Genomic DNA, 21872 nt, shown 5'->3' with positions numbered 1-21872 from the left:
AGAGCCCAGGCCGCCAGGCAGCAATTACCTCCCTGCTGCGTCCAGCTGTAATCCCGCCGGCGGCACAGCGCCCATCGCCAAACAAGGCTCAATCAGGTTAAAGTGTGAAGGCAGGATTAGCCCGGAGCCGGAGCCGTGGTAAGAGCCTTGCCTGGCCTCGCCTGCCGCTCGCAGCAGGGGCCGGAGCTTAACCCTGCCTGCTTTGTCTGCTGGAGCGGGCTTCCTGCCGGGCTGAGCAGTGCACTGGGGGCTGCAGGCTTCCCTGCCATGTCCCGACCAAGAGCTGCATCCTGGGGCCGCAGGCCAGCGGCGAGGAGACAGGGCAGCGCCCTCGGCGTGCAGCCAGGTGCAAAGGGAAGCCGCAGGATACGGCCCAGCTCCGCTCTCGCCAGGGCCGGCGCCTGGAGCTGCATGTGCCAGTGCAGGGCAGGACGTCCTGTCATCCCCCAGGCAATGCAGGGGGGGAGCCTGTGGATCTGGGCCCACGCTCGCACTCCTGAGTCCTGGCCTTCTCTGAGACACCGGAGCCCCGCAGGACCGCACAGAGCCCCCTGGCCTCGGCAGGGAGCCCTGGGACCGGACTGGAGGGGAGGGAGAGCAGGGCGCTTTGCGTGCCTGGCGCCAGGGGGGCGGCGCTGGTGAGACAATCAGGAGGCTGAAGGGACACTGCCTGGTCACCCCCTCCCCCTGCGCCGTGGGTCTCGGCTGCGCTCAGCAGGGCCGGGGTGCTGCGTGTGAACAGGCACTGGCCGGCCGGCGAGCTGCCCGGCCAGGGAAGGGAGAAGGCTTGGCTGGGAAGTGGGAGCCCTCCCTGGGCGGCTGGCTGTGGGTTGGGAGGGAGCCAGGGGCTAACGGGAAAGCGAGGGGCCCCGGCAGCCGGAACAGAGGGTGTGGGGGGCTGAGGGTGGGATGGGGCGTGTGCACGGTGCAGACGGGAACCCCCCAGGGTACTTGCAGGGGTTGCCCCGGGCCGTGGGGGCGGGGAATTCTCCCCCCAGGTCTGAGAGCCCTGCCTGGCGCCTAGCGGGTGGGGGCAGCGTGGCCTGGCAGCCTCACAGGTTGTGGCAAAGCAGCCAGGGGCACCCGAGCCGTCCCGGGGGCAGGCTGCAGCCCCGCCTTGCCAGAGTCTCGCTGGGAGGTTTCACTGCCCACCCAGCCAGCGCAGGGGATTAGCCGGATGTTCAGGGCAATGAATTGTCACAGCTCCCTGGTGGCCAGAGCCGGGAGGCTGCTGCTCTCCTTCCCGGCCGGCTGCCGGCCAAGAGCCCTGCAGAGCGTTTCTGCTAGAAGGGTTATTTAGCGCACGTTACAGCAGCGCCCGGGGGCCTGCTCCGGATCAGGCCCCATCTCGCTGGGTGCAGCACAGACCCCCTGGAATTACAGCCTGAAAGCAGCAGAGACACGGCGGGTGGGCGAGGGGGGAGGTGCCGATGGGGGCACGTTTTGGGGGGTGATTTGTGGGAGCAGGTTTCTCCAGTGGGGTTTACAGGCAGGATCAGTCCATTTGTTGGCGATTCCTCCGGCACAGGAACATGGCCGGGGGCTGAGATGCGGGACGCCGGTCTCGGGAGTCAGTCTTTGAGCAAACGCTTTGAGTGGCCTGGGACGGCTGAGTGCCCACGGTGCCCGCTAGGAGGCGATGGGCCCAGGGGCTGGGGCTGGGCGAGTCGGGGGGCGAGCTACGCACACAGCAGCTGTCTCTGGAGGTGGAAGAGAAGCAGGAGGGGAGTGTGTGTGAACAGAGCTGGGTAGGAAGTTTTTTCTGTGCAAAAAACATTTTCTTCTTCGTCAAATAACTGAAACCTTTTGGAAAGGGCTGAAATCAGTGAGGAAAAGGCAATGGGCCAGGAACAAGCCACATTTCCTCCCACCATTCCCGCCCGCTGGCCGGGCAGTGTTTGTGGGCGTGTTGGGCTGGCTGGGGCTCCGTCGACACTGGCTCCCGTATTCCCGGGGCCCAGCTCCCCGTCCTGCCGCGGGGCATGCGAAAGCTGCGGGTCAGACTGCAAGCGGGCGACGAGCGTTTCCTGGTGATCGGGATGGCGACATTTGTGCAGGGCGGTTCGAAAACAGCGGCCGAAGGACTGAAGCAACGAGATGAGAGGATTCGTCTAACGTGAAGCCAAGTGCCGACAGAAGTGTCCCGCACACGACGGGAAGGGTTTGTGCCCTGTTCCAAGGGCAGAAAACTGGCTTCTCCCCGTTCTGCGGGCCAGATGAGCCGGGGCAGGACTCGGTCTGACGAGGCGGAAGAGGTGAACGTTGGGGAGTTTGAGGATCCTGCAGGCAAGAGATTTTTTTATGTCCCTGTCATCATCAAAGCACAGCGGCGGTGACAGTTTCAGCCCCTGCGCTGGGCCTTGCAGCCGCGCTCCGGCTCCAGCTCTGTCCAGCAGCCACGTCCGTTGCTCTCAATAGCCATCGTGCCACAGAAACGCTGGGCAGAGGGAGGCAGAGACTTGAGAACTAAAATGCAGCGTCGCTGATGGGCCGTTTGAAGGCAGGTTTCCTGCCCACCCCCTCAGCGGCGATACCTCGGGGAGCGGGGGGCGGGGGCAGCCTCTAGCCGGCAGGGGCTGACAGCCCTGGCCCGTACCAGTGTCCCTTGCAGAACAGCCAATTTTTTTGGGGAGGGGGGTTTGACGGTGCTGCCCGTGGGAGCCAGCCGAGGTCACTCAGTCAGGGTGAACTGCAAACAGACCGGGGCAGACAAACCCCCAATGGAAGAGAACAGATTGAGCGGGGACATGGGATCTGCCTTCAAAGACGTGAAAGGTGCCGTCGAAAAGTGGTTCTCTCTGGCCACGGAGGGCAGGACAAGAGGCAGTGGGTTCAAACTACAGCACAGCAGATCTAGATTCAATCTCAGAGGAAATTCCCCGACCGTAAGAGCAGTCGGACAGTGGCCCAGACGCCTGGGGAAGCTCCTTCACGAGCCATCTGGCTTGGCTGGTTTAGACCCAATAAATCCTGCATCTCGGCAGGGGTTAGACTAGGTGACCCCTGTGATCCCGTCTACCCCGGGGCTGACGGTGAGAGAGACGAGCCCCCCCGGTCCCTGGGCTCTTCTCTCGGGGGACAAGGTAATGAACTTACCCAGATCCCTGCAGCTCCGGGACAGCCTGTCAGCGCCACCCCCTGGGCAGAACGTGAACTGCACGTCAGAGCTAGAAGCCCCTTTAAAACCCCACCTGCGCCCTTGGCCGGCTGGTGCGAGGCCTGGATTGGCTCTCGGCGCTGAAGGCCAATCTTTCCCCTTGTGTCACTGCTGGGGGACTGAGGCCACCTGCCCCTTTCTCCTTGGGAGACCTGCTGCCTCAGTCCCAGAGAAGCTGTGACTGGCAAGGCCCTTTGCAAATTCAACCTCAGGCAGGACCATCGTTCCCATTGTACTGACAGGGAAACTGAGGCAGAGCGCCTCCCCCTCAGTGCACAGCTTGGATGATTGGCGACATCCCAACAGGGGCGGGCGCTGAGCCTAGGGACAGTGCAGGCCAATCAGGCTCCCGTTCGGGTTGGTTTTCTTAACGCGTCCCATCCAGATCCATTCGGACACGCCCTCCCCCGGCCCCAGGCAGCTCCGCCCTGCCCCTTAGCCATCCCAGACAGCGTTCACCCTGGCCGCGAGCCTGGGGAGGCTGCGACAGAGTCCCCCATGGTCGCTGGCTGCTTCGGGCCTGGGCCCAGTGTCGTCCCCCCGGCAGTCTCTGCCTCTCGCTGGCTCTCACCTGGTCGGTGCTGCCCGCGCCCCCGCCACATCTGTTGTTCATAGCCAAGCCTCAGAGAATTCAATTCTGATTAGCGTGACCCGGGTGGTGTCCGTGTGCTCTGGAATCCGGATCCCATCGCATGGGATGGCTCTTGGCCAACTTGTGGTGGCGCTGCCCAGGGCTGCCCAAGGCTCTGTCCATGTGTTCCTGGTGCCCCTGCCAGCCAGGAGAGCAGCTCCTGCCTCGGGGCCATTCGCTGGTATCTGCACTGAGCCCTGAATAGGCTTTGCTGCTTATGGGATTGAGCCAGAGCCTGGGGGTCTCTCCATTCATTGCAATGGCCATGGGCCCTGTCGCCAGGGGAGCCCCCTTCTCCCAGTGCTCTGCAGCGAGGACAGCTTCCCCCCACACCCCACGCAGTAGGGCCCGAGCAGCAGTGGCCGAGTTAGACGTGTGCATGCAGTGCCCGTGGGGTGTAGTAGTTTAGCTCAGACACGGCCCAGCAGTGGGAAGGTGTCTGCAGAGACTCGGCTGAGACCTCTCCCATCATGCCTGTGCTTGTGATCTGGCCTGGAGGGGTGGTCACCGTTGATGATTTGCGCTTCGTGGGAGGACAGTGGGTGCGGCAGCTGGCACAGGGCAGAGCCCAGAAACCCAGGTCTCTCCAGAGTAGGGAGGAGTGTCTGGCACACTCAACACCAGAGAGTGTAGGAGTGCTACAGCCCCCTAAAGCTTGGTCAATGGTGGTGCTGCTGTGGTACCAGATAGTACACAGCATAAGGAACCCAGCCATGGGCTGCACTCTGCTGCCCTCTGCAGGCTGGAGGTGTGGTTGGGGATAGTCTGCAAACCCGACAGTGCCGACAGAGCATTTTGTGATGTGACTTTTGATCATTAGCCCAGCCTTCGGCCCCGGCTGTTCCTGCCCCCTGGCCTGGCGATACCAGCCAGGGGCACTGAGCTGACCTGACACGTCTCGGTTCCCCCAGCGCCTGCCCCACTCTCAGGGAGGGGACGTCGCTTTCGGGGCTTCGCTGATTTCACCGCCCACGTTTTGTTTCCCCAGGGACCTGAGCGAGAACCTCCTCCAGGCCGTGCCGAGGAAAGCCTTCCGCGGAGCCACCGACCTGAAGAACCTGTGAGTCGCTGTGGTCCAGCCGCTCCTCCGGCCTGGCTCCTCTGCCCCTCCGGGACGGGCCCCCGAGCTGTGCCAGGGGCTCCCCGGTGCTTTGCTGCAGGATCACGCACGCTGGGGGCACTAGAGCGTGGGGAGCCCAGCTGGGGAAGGACGGGTCTCGGGATGCAGAAAGCCATGAGGAGTGTGTGTGTGGGGGGTGTCACGGCCTCCCGCCCCCAGCTCGGGCTTGTTGCATTGGAGTCCCTGGGGCGTCCCGTGCTCTGCTGCTCCCCAGGGATGCAGACAGATGGGTGCTGCCCTGCACCGCACGGCCCTTCCCACCTGTGCAGTGGGAGCGCACGGTGCAGCGGGACCCCCCGCCTGCCATGAACGACGGGACTCGGTGCCGGGCAGCGGGGGCAGGATGATCCACCGAGCGTGGCAATGGGGGGGCTCAGCCCGGGAGAGCCACGTCTCCATGGCAGGGGGCGGCCCCTGGGCTCACAGCCAGGGTGCACACCTGGGGCGATATCTGCTTAGTTCAGGCCAGGAGGGGGCCTCGTGGGGGCAGATACTGCATAAGCCTCCCCCCACAGGTCTGCCAAGGACCACCCCCTCCAGTGCCAGGTCCCCAGCGGTCGCTGTGCCAGACAGGGCCTGGTGCTTACCCGGTGTCTGGAGAGTGCCAGGGACATTCAGGGCACTCTAAATAACAACTAATAATTGTAGTGCCCCTCACTCCCGACCCGCAGCCCCTGCTGTCTCGGCCCTGGGCTCCCGCAGCTCTGCCGGTGCCCCTCACTCCCGACCCGCAGCCCCTGCTGTCTCGGCCCTGGGCTCCCCCAGCTCTGCCGGTGCCCCTCACTCCCGACCCGCAGCCCCTGCTGTCTCGGCCCTGGGCTCCCCCAGCTCTGCCGGTGCCCCTCACTCCCGACCCGCAGCCCCTGCTGTCTCGGCCCTGGGCTCCCCCAGCTCTGCCGGCGCCCCTCACTCCCGACCCGCAGCCCCCTGGGCCTTGACATTCCTCTGCCCAGCTCAGGGCGCCGGCCCGGCCTGCAGACTGTCCTGGGGCCCGGAGTCTGTTCAGCAAAACGGGGTCCCCTTTTGTTGTGCAGGCAGCTGGACAAGAACCAGATCGGCTGTATCGAGGACGGGGCCTTCCGCGCGCTGCGGGGCCTGGAGGTTCTGTAAGTGGGGCGGGCAGGGGGCTCGCCGCGTCTCCTGGGGGCGCGGGCTGGAGTCGAGCCGTGAGTTCGGCTGTCGGGGTGGGGAGCTCCCACCTGCCCGGTCTCCAGGTGCCAGCTCCGGGAACAGGCTGTCCGCGGCGGCCAGTCCGGCGAAGCCTCGCGGAGCAAACCGGGGCCAGAGGCCTGTCGTGGGCCTTGCTAGCCAGGGGTGTGACCTGCTCTCTCCTTGTCCCGCAGAGCGGGGGCCCCTTCGCACAGCCCCCCCGCTCCCTGGCAGGGGGAGCACGTGGGGGGGGGCTCTGGTTGGTCTGTCCCGGCGGGGGAGGGGAGGCAGGCGGGGGGGGGCTCTGGCTGGTCTGTCCCAGCGGGGGAGGGGGGCAGGCGGGGGGGGGGCTCTGGCTGGTCTGTCCCGGCGGGGGGGGGGAGGCGGGGGGGGCTCTGGCTGGTCTGTCCCGAGGCGGGCGAGGAGGCAGGCGGGGGGGGGGACTCTGGCTGGTCTGTCCCAGCGGGGGAGGGGAGCAAGGCGGGGGGGGGCTCTGGCTGGTCTGTCCCGGCGGGGGAGGGGAGGCAGGCGGGGGGGGGGGGGGGGCTCTGGCTGGTCTGTCCCGGCGGGGGGGGGGGGGGGCAGGCGGGGGGGGGGGCTCTGGCTGGTCTGTCCCGGCGGGGGAGGGGAGGCAGGCGGGGGGGGGGCTCTGGTTGGTCTGTCCCGGCGGGGGAGGGGGGCAGGCGGGGGGGGGGGGCTCTGGTTGGTCTGTCCCGGCGGGGGGCAGGCGGGGGGGGGGGCTCTGGTTGGTCTGTCCCGGCGGGGGAGGGAGGCAGGCGGGGGGGGGCTCTGGCTGGTCTGTCCCAGCGGGGGATGGGGGCAGGCGGGGGGGGCTCTGGCTGGTCTGCCCCGGCGGGGGGGGGGCCCTGACCCGTCTCCATCGCCGCTCGCAGGACACTGAACAACAACAACATCAGCACCATCCCCGTGTCCAGCTTCAACCACAGGCCCCGACTCCGGACCTTGTGAGTGCGGGGGGGGGGCAGGGGGGTGGGACGGGGGAGGGGCCGTGGGCCCGGGGGAGGCTCGGCCGAGGATGTCCCCATGGGGGAGTCTGGGGGGGTGGGACGGGGGAGGGGCCGTGGGCCCTGGGGACGGGAGGCCGGGGATGTCCCCGTGGGGGGGGTAGGATGGGGAGGGGCCATGGGGGCTGGGGAGGCCCCTGTGGGGGTGGCCTGGGGGGGAGGGACGGGGGGAGGGCCGTGGGGGCTGGGGAGGCCCCTGTGGGGGGGGTCTGGGGGGAGGGACGGGGGAGGGGCCGTGGGGGCTGGTGAGGCCCCGGTGGGGGGGCACGGGGGGAGGGCCGGTTGAGGGGCCGTGGGGGCTGGTGAGGCCCCTGTGGGGGTGGCCTGGGGGGTGGGATGGGGGAGGGGCCGTGGGCCCCGGGGAGGCTCGGCCGGGGATGTCCCCGTGGAGGGGGTCTGGGGGGGTGGGACGGGGGGGCCGTGGGGGCTGGGGAGGCCCCTGTGGGGGGGGTCTGGGGGGTGGGATGGGGGAGGGGCCGTGGGCCCGGGGGAGGCCCGGCCGGGGATGTCCCCATGGGGGAGGTCTGGGGGGGAGGGACGGGGGAGGGGCCGTGGGCCCGGGGGAGGCCCGGCCGGGGATGTCCCCGTGAGGGGGGGGGCCGTCACTGACCCTCTGCCCTTCCCCAGCCGCCTCCATTCCAACCAGCTGTTCTGCGACTGCCACCTGGGCTGGCTGGCGCAGTGGCTCCGCCAGCGCCCCGCCATCGGGCTCTTCACGCAGTGCGCCGGGCCCCCCCCGCTCCGCGGCACCAGCCTGCCCGAGCTCCAGAAGAACGAGTTCAGCTGCTCAGGTGAGGGGCTGTGGGGGGGCCCTGCCTGGGGGGGTCTGGGCTGCGGGGGGGTCTGGGCTGTGGGGGCAGGGCCCTGCCCGGGGGGGTCCAGGATGTGAGGGGGCCCTGCCTGGGGGGGGTCTGCACTGTGGGGGGCCCTGGGATGTGTGGGGGGGCTCTGGGCTGCGGGGGTGTGACGATGCGGTTCTGGCGGGACCCAACTGAGGTGCCAATTCAGGATCAATTGCTCAAACAGGGCAGTCACAGCCCTAGGCTGGGGTTTTTCCACCTCTAAGGCACCAAACCAGCCAGCCAAAGAGGACTTTGGTCTCACCCCACTGGCTAACCACAAGTCACACAAGCAATTCCCTTAGACACTCCAGTTTCCCAGTATCACCACCAGTGCCACTCGTCCTGGGGATGAATGGTTATGAAAACCAACACCCTAATAAAGGAAAAAGGTTCTCTCGATCCCAAAGAATCAAGCCCCAGACCCAGGTCAATATACACATCAGATCTTACCCACAAATCACGCTGTTGCCAATCCTTTAGAATCTAACATCTAAAGGTTTATTCATAAAAGGAAAAAGGTAGAGATGAGAGCTAGAATTGGTTAAATGGAATCAATTACATACAGTGATGGCAAAGTTCTTAGTTCAGGCTTGTAGCAGTGATGGAATAAACTGCAGGTTCAAATCAAGTCTCTGGAACATCCCCCGCTGGGATGGGTCATTCAGTCCTTTGTTCAGAGCTTCAGTTTGTAGCAAAGTCCCTCCAGAGGTAAGAAGCAGGATTGAAGACCAGATGGAGATGAGGCATCAGCCTTATATAGACTTTACAGCAACATGGAGTCTGAAGTCATGAGGGCAAGTCCCTGCATACTTTGCGCCAGAGGTTGGTCCTGGCGGAAGCCACCAGGGTCGGAGACCTCCTGGACTACGACCGGGGAGACTGGCTGGATCCCCTGACGCTCGCTCGGCGGATGGGGCTCTCCAGACCGTGTACTCCCCAGCGCGTACTACAGGAGGTGAAGGCCGCTTTGCCGCCCGCTGCTCGGGCCTACCTTGACGGGGTCCTGCGTGAGGGCACGCCCCGCCCACCCCCCACCCCGAGCCCTCTGGACCTCTTCATCGGGCCCCTGCTCCGTGGACCCGACCGGCCCCCCCGCCCCTTCACCGCAAGCCGGCTGCACGATCTGCAGCCGGTCCGTTTCCAAACCGCACCAAGGAAGCAGCTCTACGTGCTCGTGCTCCACACCCTTCACTTCCTCACCCTCGTGTCCCGCCCCGACACCAAGTGGCGGGACCTCCTGCCACCTCTGGAGGGTGAGGAGCCCCGGTGGGCCAGTCTGTACTCCACCCTGGTCCCGAGGCCCGTCGGGGATATCGGTTGGCGGCTCCTCCATGGGGCCGTGAGCACGGGCGTGTACTTGGCGCGGTTTACCCCTGTCCCAGACACCTGCCCCTTCTGCGCGCGTGAGGGAGACCCTGCCGCACGTTTACTTAGAGTGCGCCAGGCTGCAGCCCCTATACCGGCTCCTCACCAACATCCCATTGCGTTTCTGGCTGCACTTTTCCCCCCACCTGCTTCTCCATGCACTCCCTATCCGTGGCCCCACGAAGTCGCGGGACCTCCTGGTCAACCTCCTCCTCGCCCTGGCAAAAATGGCCATCTACGTGACCAGGGAGAGGCGGTTGGCCAATGGAGACTCCCGCGACTGTGGGGCCTGTTTCCGATCCTCTGTCCGTTCACGTCTCCGGGCGGAGTTCCTCTGGGCGGCGTCCGCTGGCTCCCTTGACGCCTTCGAGGAGCAGTGGGCGCTGTCGGGGGTTCTCTGCTCGGTGTCCCCGTCAGGCTCCCTCCTTATGACCCTTTGACCTCACTCCTGTCCCTGTTCTTTTATTAGTTGTCCCCCGAAATTAGTGGGTTTCTGAGGCCCTGTAGATCCTCCCCTTAGGCTGACGGGGGGATCCATTAGCAGTGGGGGGGGCTTCCGCCCACCCTGTTTCCCGGAAACCCAATAGATACTTTGCTGAGTTACAAGGCGTATCTGCCTCCTCTCAATGGGTCAGTTGTGGAGCTGATGGTCCTTAATGGGCCATCAAGCCGGCTAGGCAGAGCTAACACCAACTTGTCTGGGGTGTCACCCAGCAGCACAGCACAAGTTTGAAGCACAGACTGTACAGAGCCAATACTCATAACTTGACACAGGCACCCAGACAGCATAATCCTAACCAGCAACCCAGAACCTGGTCTTAGACACCTCAGATGACCCCCTTTACATAGATTTGGTGCCACTACAGGACCTTGGTTGCAACCATGTTCTGTATGGTCCCAGATTATAACCCTGGCTGGGGGGAGGGAGCTGCTCTGGGCTGCGGGGGGGGCCCTGCCTGGGGGCTCTGGGCTGCGGGGGGCCCTGCCTGGGGTCTCTGGGCTGCGGGGGGCCCTGCGGGGGGGCCCTGCCTGGGGGCTCTGGGCTGCGGGGGGCCCTGCCTGGGGTCTCTGGGCTGCGAGGGGCCCTGCCTGGGGGGGCTCTGGGATGCAGGGGGCCCTGCCTGGGGTCTCTGGGCTGCGGGGGGCCCTGCGGGGGGCCCTGCCTGGGGGGCTCTGGGCTGCGGGGGGCCCTGCCTGGGGTCTCTGGGCTGCGAGGGGCCCTGCCTGGGGGGGCTCTGGGATGCAGGGGGCCCTGCCTGGGGTCTCTGGGCTGCGGGGGGCCCTGCGGGGGGCCCTGCCTGGGGGGCTCTGGGCTGCGGGGGGCCCTGCCGGGGGGGGCTCTGGGCTGCGGGGGGCCCTGCCTGGGGGGGCTCTGGGATGTGGGGGGCCCTGCCGGGGGGGCTCTGGGCTGCGGGGGCCCTGCTGGGGGGGCTCTGGGCTGCGGGGCTGGCGCCCTGGGAACCGAAGCGGCTCTCCGGGGGCGCGAGGGGCGGGCGATGCCGCGTCTCAGCCCAGCCCGGCCCCAGCTGCCCCCTGAGCTCCCTGCCCCCGCCCGGCCGGGCCCCCGTCTCACTCGGCCGCTGGTTCCCCCCGGCAGGACAAACGGACGCCGCCCGCGCCCACGTCTGCAGCCTCTCGTCCGGCTCCTGCCCCGCCATGTGCACCTGCAGCAGCAGCGTGGTGGACTGCCGCGGCAAGGGGCTGACGGCCATCCCCGCCAACCTGCCCGAGGGCATGACGGAGATGTGAGTCCGCCCGTGGGGGGAGCCCGTGGGGCGCGGGCACCCAGCTGTCACAGCCCCCCCCTCGGCGCGTCACAACCGGGAGCCAGACCCCTGGGGTCCTCCTGCGCGGCCCCAGAACCCCCCACTTTCTCCCGCCCGCGAGGGTGAGTGGCGGTGCCCCCCCCCACTTGTAGGGCGCTTCCGCCGCTCCTGCCTGCTGGGTGAGTCACATGGCTCCTTGTCCCGCCTCTTCCAGCCAGGGCCCCACCCACAATCCAGCCCTGCTCCGCCCCAGTCCCCCCCCCACCCGCCCCCCCCCTGCTCAGCCCCCCCACTGCCGCTCGCGGCAGCCCACCCCCAGCCTGCGCCCAGACGGCCCCGAATGGTCCGGTCACCCCCAGCCGCGGGGGGAGGCACTGAGGCTACAAACACTCCCCTGCCGCCGGCCCTGCTCCGTCCAGCCAGGCGGGGCCCGTGCCCACGTTAACGGCACCGCGGTGCCCGTGGGGCTGCGTGACGGGGCAGAGCTGAGGGGTCACGGGCCTGGCTCCCTGCCTGCCGAACGCCCTGCGGTGCACACGTGCACTGTCACACACGTCTGTGCACACACGTTTGCACACGCACGGTCTCCCTGGCAGCACTGGGCGGGGGGTGAGGGATCCCCCTCAGGCGCTGCCGAGCGGAGCTGGGGCACTAACAGGCCAGGGAACCGAGTGGGGGCTCCCCCACTCACCCTGCCTGCACCCTGCCCTGCCCCATGGCCTGCCCCTTGCCGGCGATGCCCAGGGCCCCGCACCAGAGGCCCCAGAGGGCTGTGAGCGCCGAGCACGGCCCCTTGCTGCTCCGCCTGGGGGTCCCCTCCCTCGGGAGCCGTCGGGAGCTGCCAGGGCCGCCCACGCCCGGGGAAAGGGGTCGCTCATCAGGGCGGCCGTAGGCAGCAGGAGGCTGGCGCCGGCCCTTGGACGCGCCAGTTGCCCCGGTTCCCCGGCGACCCCCCCCCCGCCCGGGGCGCTGTGGCCCTGCTCGCCCCGTCCCCCAGGACTTCGCCCAAACTGTAACTAGAGCGAATCTCCGTCGGGAGCTCCAGCTGAGCAGCCCAGGGCGAGCCCACGTGTCACGGGGTGTGGGGGAGTCTGGCCCTGCACCCCTCTCCTGAACTCACAGTGACTCTCAGCCAGCCAGTAAAACAGAAGGTTTATTGAACAACAGGAACACAGGATACAGCCCAGCTTGGATTCAGAACCAGGGCCCCTCAATCTGGCCGTTCTGGGGGGGGGTTCAGGGTGCCTGGATCCCAGCTTAGGATCCCCTGAAACCCACCACCCAGCTCCCAAAACCAAAAACTGATTCCACTTCCCCCCTCCCTTTGTCTAGCTACAGCCAGAGGTGAGACCTCCCCTCCCCCAGCCAGGCTCATGTTACAGCTGCAGACCTGTCTCTGCCTACCAAGCACAGAGACAGTCCCTGCTCTCACCTATCAACCACACAGACAGTCCCTATTCCATCATACCTCTCCCCCCTCCGAGACTGAACTGAGCGGGGTCACTGCCCAGTGACCCGGGGAAGTTCGGGGCCCCCTCTCCGGGACAGCGCGTCCGCTATCAGGTTGGCACTTCCCTTCACGTGGACCACGTCCATGTCATAGTCCTGCAGGAGCAGGCTCCACCTCAGGAGCTTGGCGTTGGCTCCTTTCATCTGGTGCAGCCAGGTCAGGGGAGAGTGGTCGGTGTACACGGTGAAGTGGCGCCCAAAGAGATATGGCTCCAGCTTCTTCAGGGCCCACACCATGGCCAGGCATTCCTTCTCGATGGCCGCGTAGTTCTGCTCCCGGGGTAGCAACTTCTTGCTCAGGTACACGATGGGGTGTCTCTCCCCCTTTTCATCCTCCTGCATCAACACCGCCCCCAGGCCCGTGTCTGAGGCGTCGGTAAACACCATAAAGGGCTTGTCAAAGTCTGGGTTTGCCAGAACTGGGCCTCTGAGCAGAGCCTCCTTCAGCGTCTGGAGAGCCTCCTGGCACTGCTCGGTCCAGACCACCTTGTCCGGCTTCCCCTTCTTGCACAGCTCAGTGATGGGGGCGGCTATGGCACTAAAGTGGGGCACGAACCTCCGATAGTACCCCGCCATCCCGATAAAGGCCTGGACCTGCTTTTTGGTCTGGGGAGCGGGCCAGTCTCTGATCACCTCCACCTTGGCTGGTTCCGGCTTTAGGCAGCCGCTCCCCACCCGATGGCCCAGGTAAGATACTTCAGCCATCCCCACCTTGCACTTCTCAGCCTTTACGGTTAACCCCGCCTCCCGGAGTCGGTCCAGCACTTGTCTAACCTGGGACACGTGGTCCTCCCAGGTCTGGCTGAAGACGCAGATGTCATCAATATACGCCACAGCAAAACTCTCCATCCCCCTCAGTAGCTGATCCACCAGGCGCTGGAAGGTGGCCGGCGCTCCCTTGAGGCCGAAGGGCAGGGTCAGAAACTCATAGAGCCCCAGGGGAGTGATGAAGGCCGATTTCAGCCTGGCATCTGCGTCCAGCGGCACTTGCCAGTAGCCCTTTGTAAGATCCATGGTGGTGAGGTACCGAGCGCCTCCCAGCTTGTCTAGGAGCTCATCAGGCCTTGGCATGGGGTAGGCATCAGATACGGTGATGGCATTAAGCTTCCGATAGTCCACGCAGAACCGGATCGACCCGTCCTTCTTGGGGACCAGCACCACTGGGGAGGCCCAGGGGCTGGCGGACGGCTGGATCACCCCTAAAGCCAGCATGTCCCTGACCTCCCTTTCCAGGTCCTGGGCAGTCTTCCCGGTAACCCGAAAAGGGGAGCAGCGTATCGGGGTGTGTGTCCCAGTCTCCACCCGGTGGACGGTCAAATTAGTGCGTCCAGGCTGGTTGGAAAACAGCTGTCGGTACAGTTGCAGCACCCCTCTGATCTCAGCATGCTGAGCCGGGGTCAGCTGATCTGAGAGGGGAATCGCCTCCAGGGGGGAACCAGCCTTTGTCCCTGGGAATAGATCCACTAGAGGGTCATCCCCCGGCTCCTCCCAGTGGCCACACACGGCCAACACCATATTCCCCCGGTCATAATATGGCTTCATCATATTCACATGGTACACCCGGCAGTGATGAGCCCGGTTCGACAGCTCCACCACATAGTTTACCTCATTTAGCTGCTTGACAACCTTGAAGGGCCCTTCCCAGGCAGCCTGGAGTTTGTTTTTCCTCACGGGGATGAGAACCATCACTTGGTCCCCGGTGGCGAAGGCGCGGGCCCGCGCCGTGCGGTCGTACCAGACCTTCTGCTTCCTCTGGGCTCGGGCCAGATTCTCCCTGGCCAGGCCCATGAGCTCGGTAAGTCTTTCCCGGAAGGTCAGGACATACTCCACCACCGACTCTCCATCGGGAGCGGCCTTCCCCTCCCATTCGTCTCTCATCAGGTCCAGGGGCCCCCTTACCCGCCTTCCATATAACAGTTCGAACGGCGAGAACCCAGTAGACTCCTGGGGTACCTCCCTGTACGCAAACAGCAGGTGAGGTAAGTACTTGTCCCAGTCCTGTGGGTGCTGGTGCATGAATGTTTTTAGCATCATCTTTAGCGTCCCGTTGAACCTCTCCACCAGCCCGTTGGTCTGGGGGTGGTACGCTGAGGCCCAGCTGGGTCGGACCCCACATTTCTCCCACAGGGACTGGAGCAGGTCCGACATGAAGTTGGACCCCTGGTCCGTTAAGACTTCCTGGGGGAACCCCACCCGGCTGAAAATGGTCAGCAGCGCATCCGCCACGGTGGCTGCTTCGGTAGAGGACAAGGCCACCGCCTCGGGGTATCGAGTGGCGAAATCTACCACCACCAAGATGTATTTCTTTCCTGACCGGGTCGCCTTGCTGAGAGGCCCCACCATGTCCATGGCCACCTTCTGGAAAGGCTCTTCTATGATGGGTAAAGGCCTCAGAGCTGCTTTCCCCTTGTCCCGGGCCTTCCCCACCCGCTGGCAGGGGTCACAGGATTGGCAGTACTGCCGGACATGGGTAAAGACCCCAGGCCAGTAAAAGTTCTGTAGCAGCCTCTGCCTGGTGCGCCGGATTCCCTGGTGCCCTGCGAGGGGGATGTCATGGGCCAGGTACAGCAGCTTGTGGCGAAACTTCTGAGGAACCACCAGCTGCCTCCTAATCCCCCATGCCTCCACCTCCCCGGGGGGAGCCCATTCCCGGTACAGGAACCCCTTCTCCCACAGGAACCTCTCCTTGCAACCTCTCCTCATGGTCTGCGCTGCATTGAGGTCAGCCCGGTCCCTGGGCTTCTGCAAGGAGGGATCCTTCTGCACCTCGGCCTGGAACTCAGCAGCTGGGACAGGGATGGGGACCTGCTCTCTCTCACCGGCTGGGTCTGAGGCCGCAGCCTCTCTGGGTCGTGTCTCTGGGCGTTCCCTCCCCGCCAGGCACTCGGGCAGAGTACTTTCCCCGTTGTCAGGGTGCAGAGCCCTGCGCCGACTCTGACTACGGGTCACAATCAGGGTACCCTGGGTATTGCCGGGCCAGGTCTCGAGGTCCCCCCCCATTAGCACCTCTGTGGGCAAATGGGAGTGCACTCCCACATCCTTGGGGCCCTCCTTGACCCCCCACTTCAGGTGCACCCTCGCCACGGGTACCTTGAATGGGGTCCCGCTCACGCCCATCAGGGACAGGTAGGTATCAGGCACCATCCGATTTAGGCCCACCACCTCGGGCCGGGCCAGCGTCACCTCTGCGCCTGTGTCCCAGTACCCAGTGACCTTCTTCCCATCCACCTCCAGGGGAACCAGGCACTGTTTCCGGAGGGGCAGCCCCATGGCCACCCTGTAGCAGCCCCTTGGGACCGGAGCATCCAGCCCCCCAGGGGCGCTGACCTGGGGCCCTCCTCCCTCCTCCCCAGGTGGGACGCTGCCAGCCCCCCTCTCCTGGGCACGTTGCCCCTCCTCCGATTGGGTCTGTACCCAGTCAACCCTCGGCGGGTTGGGTCTGCTCGGTCTGTCTCTGAGCTTGGGGCACTGGGCCCGTATGTGGCCTTGTTGGCCACAGTGAAAGCAGCCCATGTCTCGTGGGTCCCCTCGAGGGGGTCGGGTGGATCTGACGCTGGACGTTCCCCTTTTTTGGGGGTTCTCCATAGGGCCCCGCTGGGAGGTCCCGTGGTGACTCTCTCTCTGCGTTGAGGCAGGCCTGCTCCCTCGAGACTCCTCCCTGCCATCCCCCGCCCGATTGTCCATGTATTGGTCGGCCAGCCGGCCTGCATGTTGCGGGTTCTCCGGCTTCTGGTCCATCAGCCACTGCTTCAGGTCGGATGGGCACTGCGCATACAGGTGCTCCAGTACGACTAGGTCAAGCAGGTCCTCTCTAGTTTGGGCCCCAGCTGTCCACTTGCGGGCATACCCCTGCGCCCGGTTGACCAGTTGCAGGTATGTGCCCTCCCGGGTCTTACGTTGACCCCGGAACCTCTTCCGGTACATCTCCGGGGTCAGCCCAAACTCGCGGAGCAGGGCCTCTTTGAACAGGTTGTAGTCCCGCGCCTCCTCCCCTCTCATTCGGCTGTACACCTCCACGGCGGTGGAGTCCAGTAAGGGGGTGAGGCGCCGGATCCTGTCTGCAGGGGCAACCTGGTGCAGCTCGCAGGCATTCTCAAAGGCCGTCAGGAAGGTGTCTATGTCCTCCCCCTCCTTACGCGGGGCCAGGAAGTTCGCATCGAAGCTCTTTGTAGGCTTGGGCCCCCCCTCACTCACCGCAGCCGGGGCCTCCCTATTGTTCAGCTGGGCCATGGCCAGCTCATGACTGCGCTGCTTCTCCCTGTCATCGTATTCCCGTTGCTTCTGCCGGTCCTCCATCTCCATCTCCTTCAGTTTGATCTCTCTCTCCAAGTCCAGCCGCCTGCGCTCCACGGAGGCCGAGCGTCGCCGGAACGATCCCCTGCTGGCCGGGGGGGTCACGGTGCCCTCCGTAGCTGGGCTCCTCCTCCCCCTCCCCCTAGGCCTAGGGGTGGGGGGTCTCGAGGAGCCCTCACCCGCCGACTGGCCACTCCCAGCGGGGACAGACACTGGTGCCTGCGCTGCATCTGCCCGGCTGCTTCCCTCAGAGACAGGGACCGGTTCATCCCTGCGATCTCTCTCCTCCAGCCGGGCAATCAGCTGGGCCTTGGTGAGCTTCCCATGGCGCAGCCCCCTCTGCTTGCACAGCTCCACCAGCTCACACTTGCGCTTCTGGGAGTACATCTTCCTGCTGGCCACTCGCAGGCTGGGGTGCTCGCCGCTCCCCACGGGTTCCAGGGGGACCCCTAGTGTGCCAGTCCTTGAGCTCACCACCTCTCTGCCAGGGTCGAGCTGCAGACTCCTCCGCCCCTGGGATCGCTCGCTGTGATCCCCCGGGGGACCCTGTTACTGCAAAGTCCTTCTCTCTGGCCACACTCGCCCAGGGGTGAATCGCCCCTTCGTTTTACTGCTCCCCAGTCACTTACTGCAGGAAGCGCCGTCCACGGGGTGCCGCCGATCCCACCGCTGCCACCAGTTGTCACGGGGTGTGGGGGAGTCTGGCCCTGCACCCCTCTCCTGAACTCACAGTGACTCTCAGCCAGCCAGTAAAACAGAAGGTTTATTGAACAACAGGAACACAGGATACAGCCCAGCTTGGATTCAGAACCAGGGCCCCTCAATCTGGCCGTTCTGGGGGGGGGTTCAGGGTGCCTGGATCCCAGCTTAGGATCCCCTGAAACCCACCACCCAGCTCCCAAAACCAAAAACTGATTCCACTTCCCCCCTCCCTTTGTCTAGCTACAGCCAGAGGTGAGACCTCCCCTCCCCCAGCCAGGCTCATGTTACAGCTGCAGACCTGTCTCTGCCTACCAAGCACAGAGACAGTCCCTGCTCTCACCTATCAACCACACAGACAGTCCCTATTCCATCATACCACGCCGCCGAGAGCGCCCCCTGCTGGGAGAGGTGGGGCTGGGGCAGCTCCCCCCAGCCAGCGCCCCACTGTGCCCCCACAGCGCCCCCTGCAGGGAGAGATGGGGCTGGGGCAGCTCCCCCCCAGCCAGCGCCCCACTGTGCCCCCACAGCGCCCCCTGCAGGGAGAGATGGGGCTGGGGCAGCTCCCCCCAGCCAGCGCCCCACTGTGCCCCACAGCGCCCCCTGCTGGGAGAGGTGGGGCCGGGGCAGCTCCCCCCCCAGCCAGCGCCCCACTGTGCCCCACAGCGCCCCCTGCTGGGACAGGTGGGGCTGGGGCAGCTCCCCCCCAGCCAGCGCCCCACTCTGCCCCCACAGTGCCCCCTGCAGGGAGAGATGGGGCTGGCGCAGCTCCCCCCAGCCAGCGCCCCACTGTGCCCCCACAGCGCCCCCTGCAGGGAGAGATGGGGCTGGGGCAGCTCCCCCCAGCCAGCGCCCCACTGTGCCCCCACAGCGCCCCCTGCAGGGAGAGATGGGGCCGGGGCAGCTCCCCCCCAGCCAGCGCCCCACTGTGCCCCCACAGCGCCCCCTGCTGGGAGAGGTGGGGCTGGGGCAGCTCCCCCCCCAGCCAGCGCCCCACTGTGCCCCACAGTGCCCCCTGCAGGGAGAGGTGGGGCCGGGGCAGCTCCCCCCCCAGCCAGCGCCCCACTGTGCCCCACAGCGCCCCCTGCTGGGAGAGGCCGGGCTGCAGTAGGCGGCCAGGGGGACGGGCAGGTTTGGTTCATTTTCTGTCTCCCCGCAGACGCCTGGAGCTGAACGGGATCAGATCCGTCCCCCCTGGGGCCTTCTCGCCCTACAAGAAGCTGCGGCGGATGTAAGTGCCCGAGGCTGACCCGGGGCTTGCCCAGTACTGCCCCACACGCCTCTGCCCCATTGCTCCCAGCTCCTGCCCCACATCCCGGCAGCTGCCTCTGGGCTCTCAGCCCCCGAGGAGCCCGAGGGGCACAGCTCCTGCCCTGGGTACCCTGTGGTCCCTCAGCTCCGTGCCCCGTGGAGTCCCCTGGCACTGGGCCCCTCTGCCCTGGGCTCACGCAGCAGGTGCCAATGGGGCTAGGGTGCCTGTGGGGTGCACCCAGCCCTCAGACCCGCCAGCAGCAATTCCAGGCCCCAGGGCAGAACAGCCCCCAGGAAGGTCTGCCCGACACCGGGTGGTGCTGCGCCTGGCGTGGCTGGTGCCGAGCCAGCTGCTTGGTGAGCTCTTCCGGCCCGGCCAGGCCTTCCACGTGCCCACCCGGCTGCCAAGACAGCGGTGCCCCCGGGACCCCGCACCTGCCGGAGAGTTCTAGCCGGTACGGGGCACTGGAAAGACGGGGGGCCCGCTTGGCCCCATGCCAGCGGCTCCCCCCGCACCCCCGGGCATTCACTCTTAACAGCACAGTACCTACGCTAACAAACTCAAACAGGCTTCGTTAGCGTCCGTAGGGCTGGTTTACGGTGGTCAGGCCCAAGGCAAAGGCCCGGGAGCTGGTGAAGACCGGCCGGCAGACGCTTAGTTAGGACGTAAGGGAGGCGCTGGCAGTGTGTTACCGGGAGGGGGGGATTGTCCTCCCCAGCCGTCGTTCAGTGGGGATGCGGGCGCTGGGGTGGGGCCGGGGATGAGGGGCAGAGGGTTGGGTGCGGGGGGTGAGGGCTACGGCTGGGGGTGCGGGCGCTGGGGTGGGGCCGGGGATGAGGGGTTCAGTGTGTGGGAGGGGGCTCAGGGCTAGGGCAGGGGGTTGGGGTGCGGGGGGTGAGGGCTACGGCTGGGGGTGCGGGCGCTGAGGATGAGGAGTTTGGGGTGCAGGAGGGGACCCCAGGCCGGGGCTGGGGGGATCCCTAAGGACCCGGACTCACAACCGGCCGGGCTACCAAGCGCGACAGCTGAAGCTTCCGGCTCCCAGGGGGAGGAGCCGTGGGGGAGACCCATCACCTGCCCCTCTGCCCCAGGGCCTTCCGGGGCCCCCGCCCAGCCCCCCCCAGCCCTTGCCTCCCCCCCACCTGGCCGGGGGCGGCTGGGCAGGGACCTGCCCCTCCATGGGCTGCGGGGGGAGCAGTGGGAGTCTGGCCAGCGCCGGGGGAGACGCTCCCTGTGCCCCCCAGGGCTGCAGCTGAGGGGCTGGGGCGGCGGGCGGGGGCTGGGCATTTCCCCCTTTGCCTTGCAGAGACCTGAGCAACAACCAGATCTCGGAGATCGCGCCCGACGCCTTCCAGGGGCTGCGCTCGCTGAACTCGCTGTGAGTCCCCGCGCCGGCCCCCGGCCCCCCCAGCCCCCGGCCACGGGCTCCACCGCACCCCGAGCCCCGGGAGTCCGACCTCCAGCCTCACTAATCGTCACGCTGCCCTGGGACTCCTCTGCTGCCCCTCACTCCCGACCTGCAGCCCCCGCCAGCCCAGCCCTGAGCTACCCCCCAGCTCCGCCGGTGCCCCTCACTCCCGACCTGCAGCCCCCGCCAGCCCAGCCCTGAGCCGCCCCCCAGCTCCGCCGATGCCCCTCACTCCCGACCCGCAGCCCCTGCCAGCCCAGCCCTGCCCCCCCCACCTCCGCCGGTGCCCCTCACTCCCGACCCGCAGCCCCCGCCCGCCCCGCCCTGAGCCCCCCCCAGCTCCGCCGGTGCCCCTCACTCCCGACCCGCAGCCCCCGCCAGCCCAGCCCTGAGCTCCCCCCCAGCTCCGCCGGTGCCCCTCACTCCCGACCCGCAGCCCCCGCCAGCTCAGCCCGGAGCCCCCCCCCCAGCTCCGCCGGTGCCCCTCACTCCCGACCCGAAGCCCCTGCCAGCCCAGCCCTGCCCCCCCCAGCTCTGCCGGTGCCCCTCACTCCCGACCCGCAGCCCCCTGCTAGCCCAGCCCTGAGCCGCCCCCCAGCTCCGCCGGTGCCCCTCACTCCCGACCCGCAGCCCCCGCCAGCCCAGCCCTGAGCCCGCCCCCAGCTCCGCCGGTGCCCCTCACTCCCGACCCGCAGCCCCCGCCAGCCCAGCCCTGAGCTACCCCCCAGCTCCGCCGGTGCCCCTCACTCCCGACCCGCAGCCCCCGCCAGCCCAGCCCTGAGCCGCCCCCCAGCTCCGCCGGTGCCCCTCACTCCCGACCCGCAGCCCCTGCCAGCCCAGCCCTGCCCCCCCCAGCTCTGCCGGTGCCCCTCACTCCCGACCCGCAGCCCCTGCCAGCCCAGCCCTGCCCCCCCCCAGCTCCGCCGGTGCCCCTCACTCCCGACCCGCAGCCCCCGCCAGCCCAGCCCTGAGCCCCCCCCAGCTCCGCCGGTGCCCCTCACTCCCGACCTGCAGCCCCCGCCAGCCCAGCCCTGAGCCGCCCCCCAGCTCCGCCGGCGCCCAGCACTCCCGACCCGCAGCCCCGGGCAGACCCGACATCCCCCCCCCAGCTCCGCCTGTGCCCCTCACTCCCGACCCGCAGCCCCCGCCAGCCCAGCCCTGAGCCGCCCCCCAGCTCCGCCGGTGCCCCTCACTCCCGACCCGCAGCCCCCGCCAGCCCAGCCCTGAGCCGCCCCCCAGCTCCGCCGGTGCCCCTCACTCCCGACCCGCAGCCCCCACCAGCCCAGCCCTGAGCCCCCACAGCTCTGCCGGTGCCCCTCACTCCCCACCCGCAGCCCCCGCCAGCCCAGCCCTGAGCCCCCGCCCAGCTCTGCCGGTGCCCCTCACTCCCGAACCGCAGCCCCCGCCCGCCCAGCCCAGGGCCGCCCCCCAGCTCCGCCGGTGCCCCTCACTCCCGACCCGCAGCCCCTGCCAGCCCAGCCCCGCCCCCCCCAGCTCTTCCGGTGCCCCTCACTCCCGACCCGCTGCCCCTGCCAGCCCAGCCCTGAGCCCCCACCCAGCTCCGCCGGTGCCCCTCACTCCCGACCCCCAGCCCCCGCCAGCCCAGCCCTGAGCCGCCCCCCAGCTCCGCCGGTGCCCCTCACTCCCGACCCGCAG

At 67.4% G+C, this 21872-nt stretch overlaps 1 protein-coding gene across 2 annotated transcripts in view; it reads left to right on the top strand.

Annotated features, from left to right (window-relative positions):
* Window positions 1–21872, top strand: part of SLIT1 (slit guidance ligand 1) — a 143246-nt gene that overhangs the window by 85472 nt on the left and 35902 nt on the right. For both annotated transcript variants that reach the window (XM_045025654.1, XM_045025653.1), the window contains exons 5-11: window positions 4777–4848; window positions 5943–6014; window positions 6951–7022; window positions 7710–7873; window positions 10887–11034; window positions 18716–18787; window positions 20115–20186. In XM_045025654.1, the coding sequence (XP_044881589.1) occupies window positions 4777–4848; window positions 5943–6014; window positions 6951–7022; window positions 7710–7873; window positions 10887–11034; window positions 18716–18787; window positions 20115–20186 (672 nt within the window). The remainder of the gene's footprint in view (window positions 1–4776; window positions 4849–5942; window positions 6015–6950; window positions 7023–7709; window positions 7874–10886; window positions 11035–18715; window positions 18788–20114; window positions 20187–21872) is intronic.

The sequence above is a fragment of the Mauremys mutica genome, chromosome 7 (assembly GCF_020497125.1).
Source record: "Mauremys mutica isolate MM-2020 ecotype Southern chromosome 7, ASM2049712v1, whole genome shotgun sequence".
Taxonomy (NCBI): domain Eukaryota; kingdom Metazoa; phylum Chordata; order Testudines; family Geoemydidae; genus Mauremys; species Mauremys mutica.
This window is presented reverse-complemented; position numbering and strand designations above follow the sequence as displayed.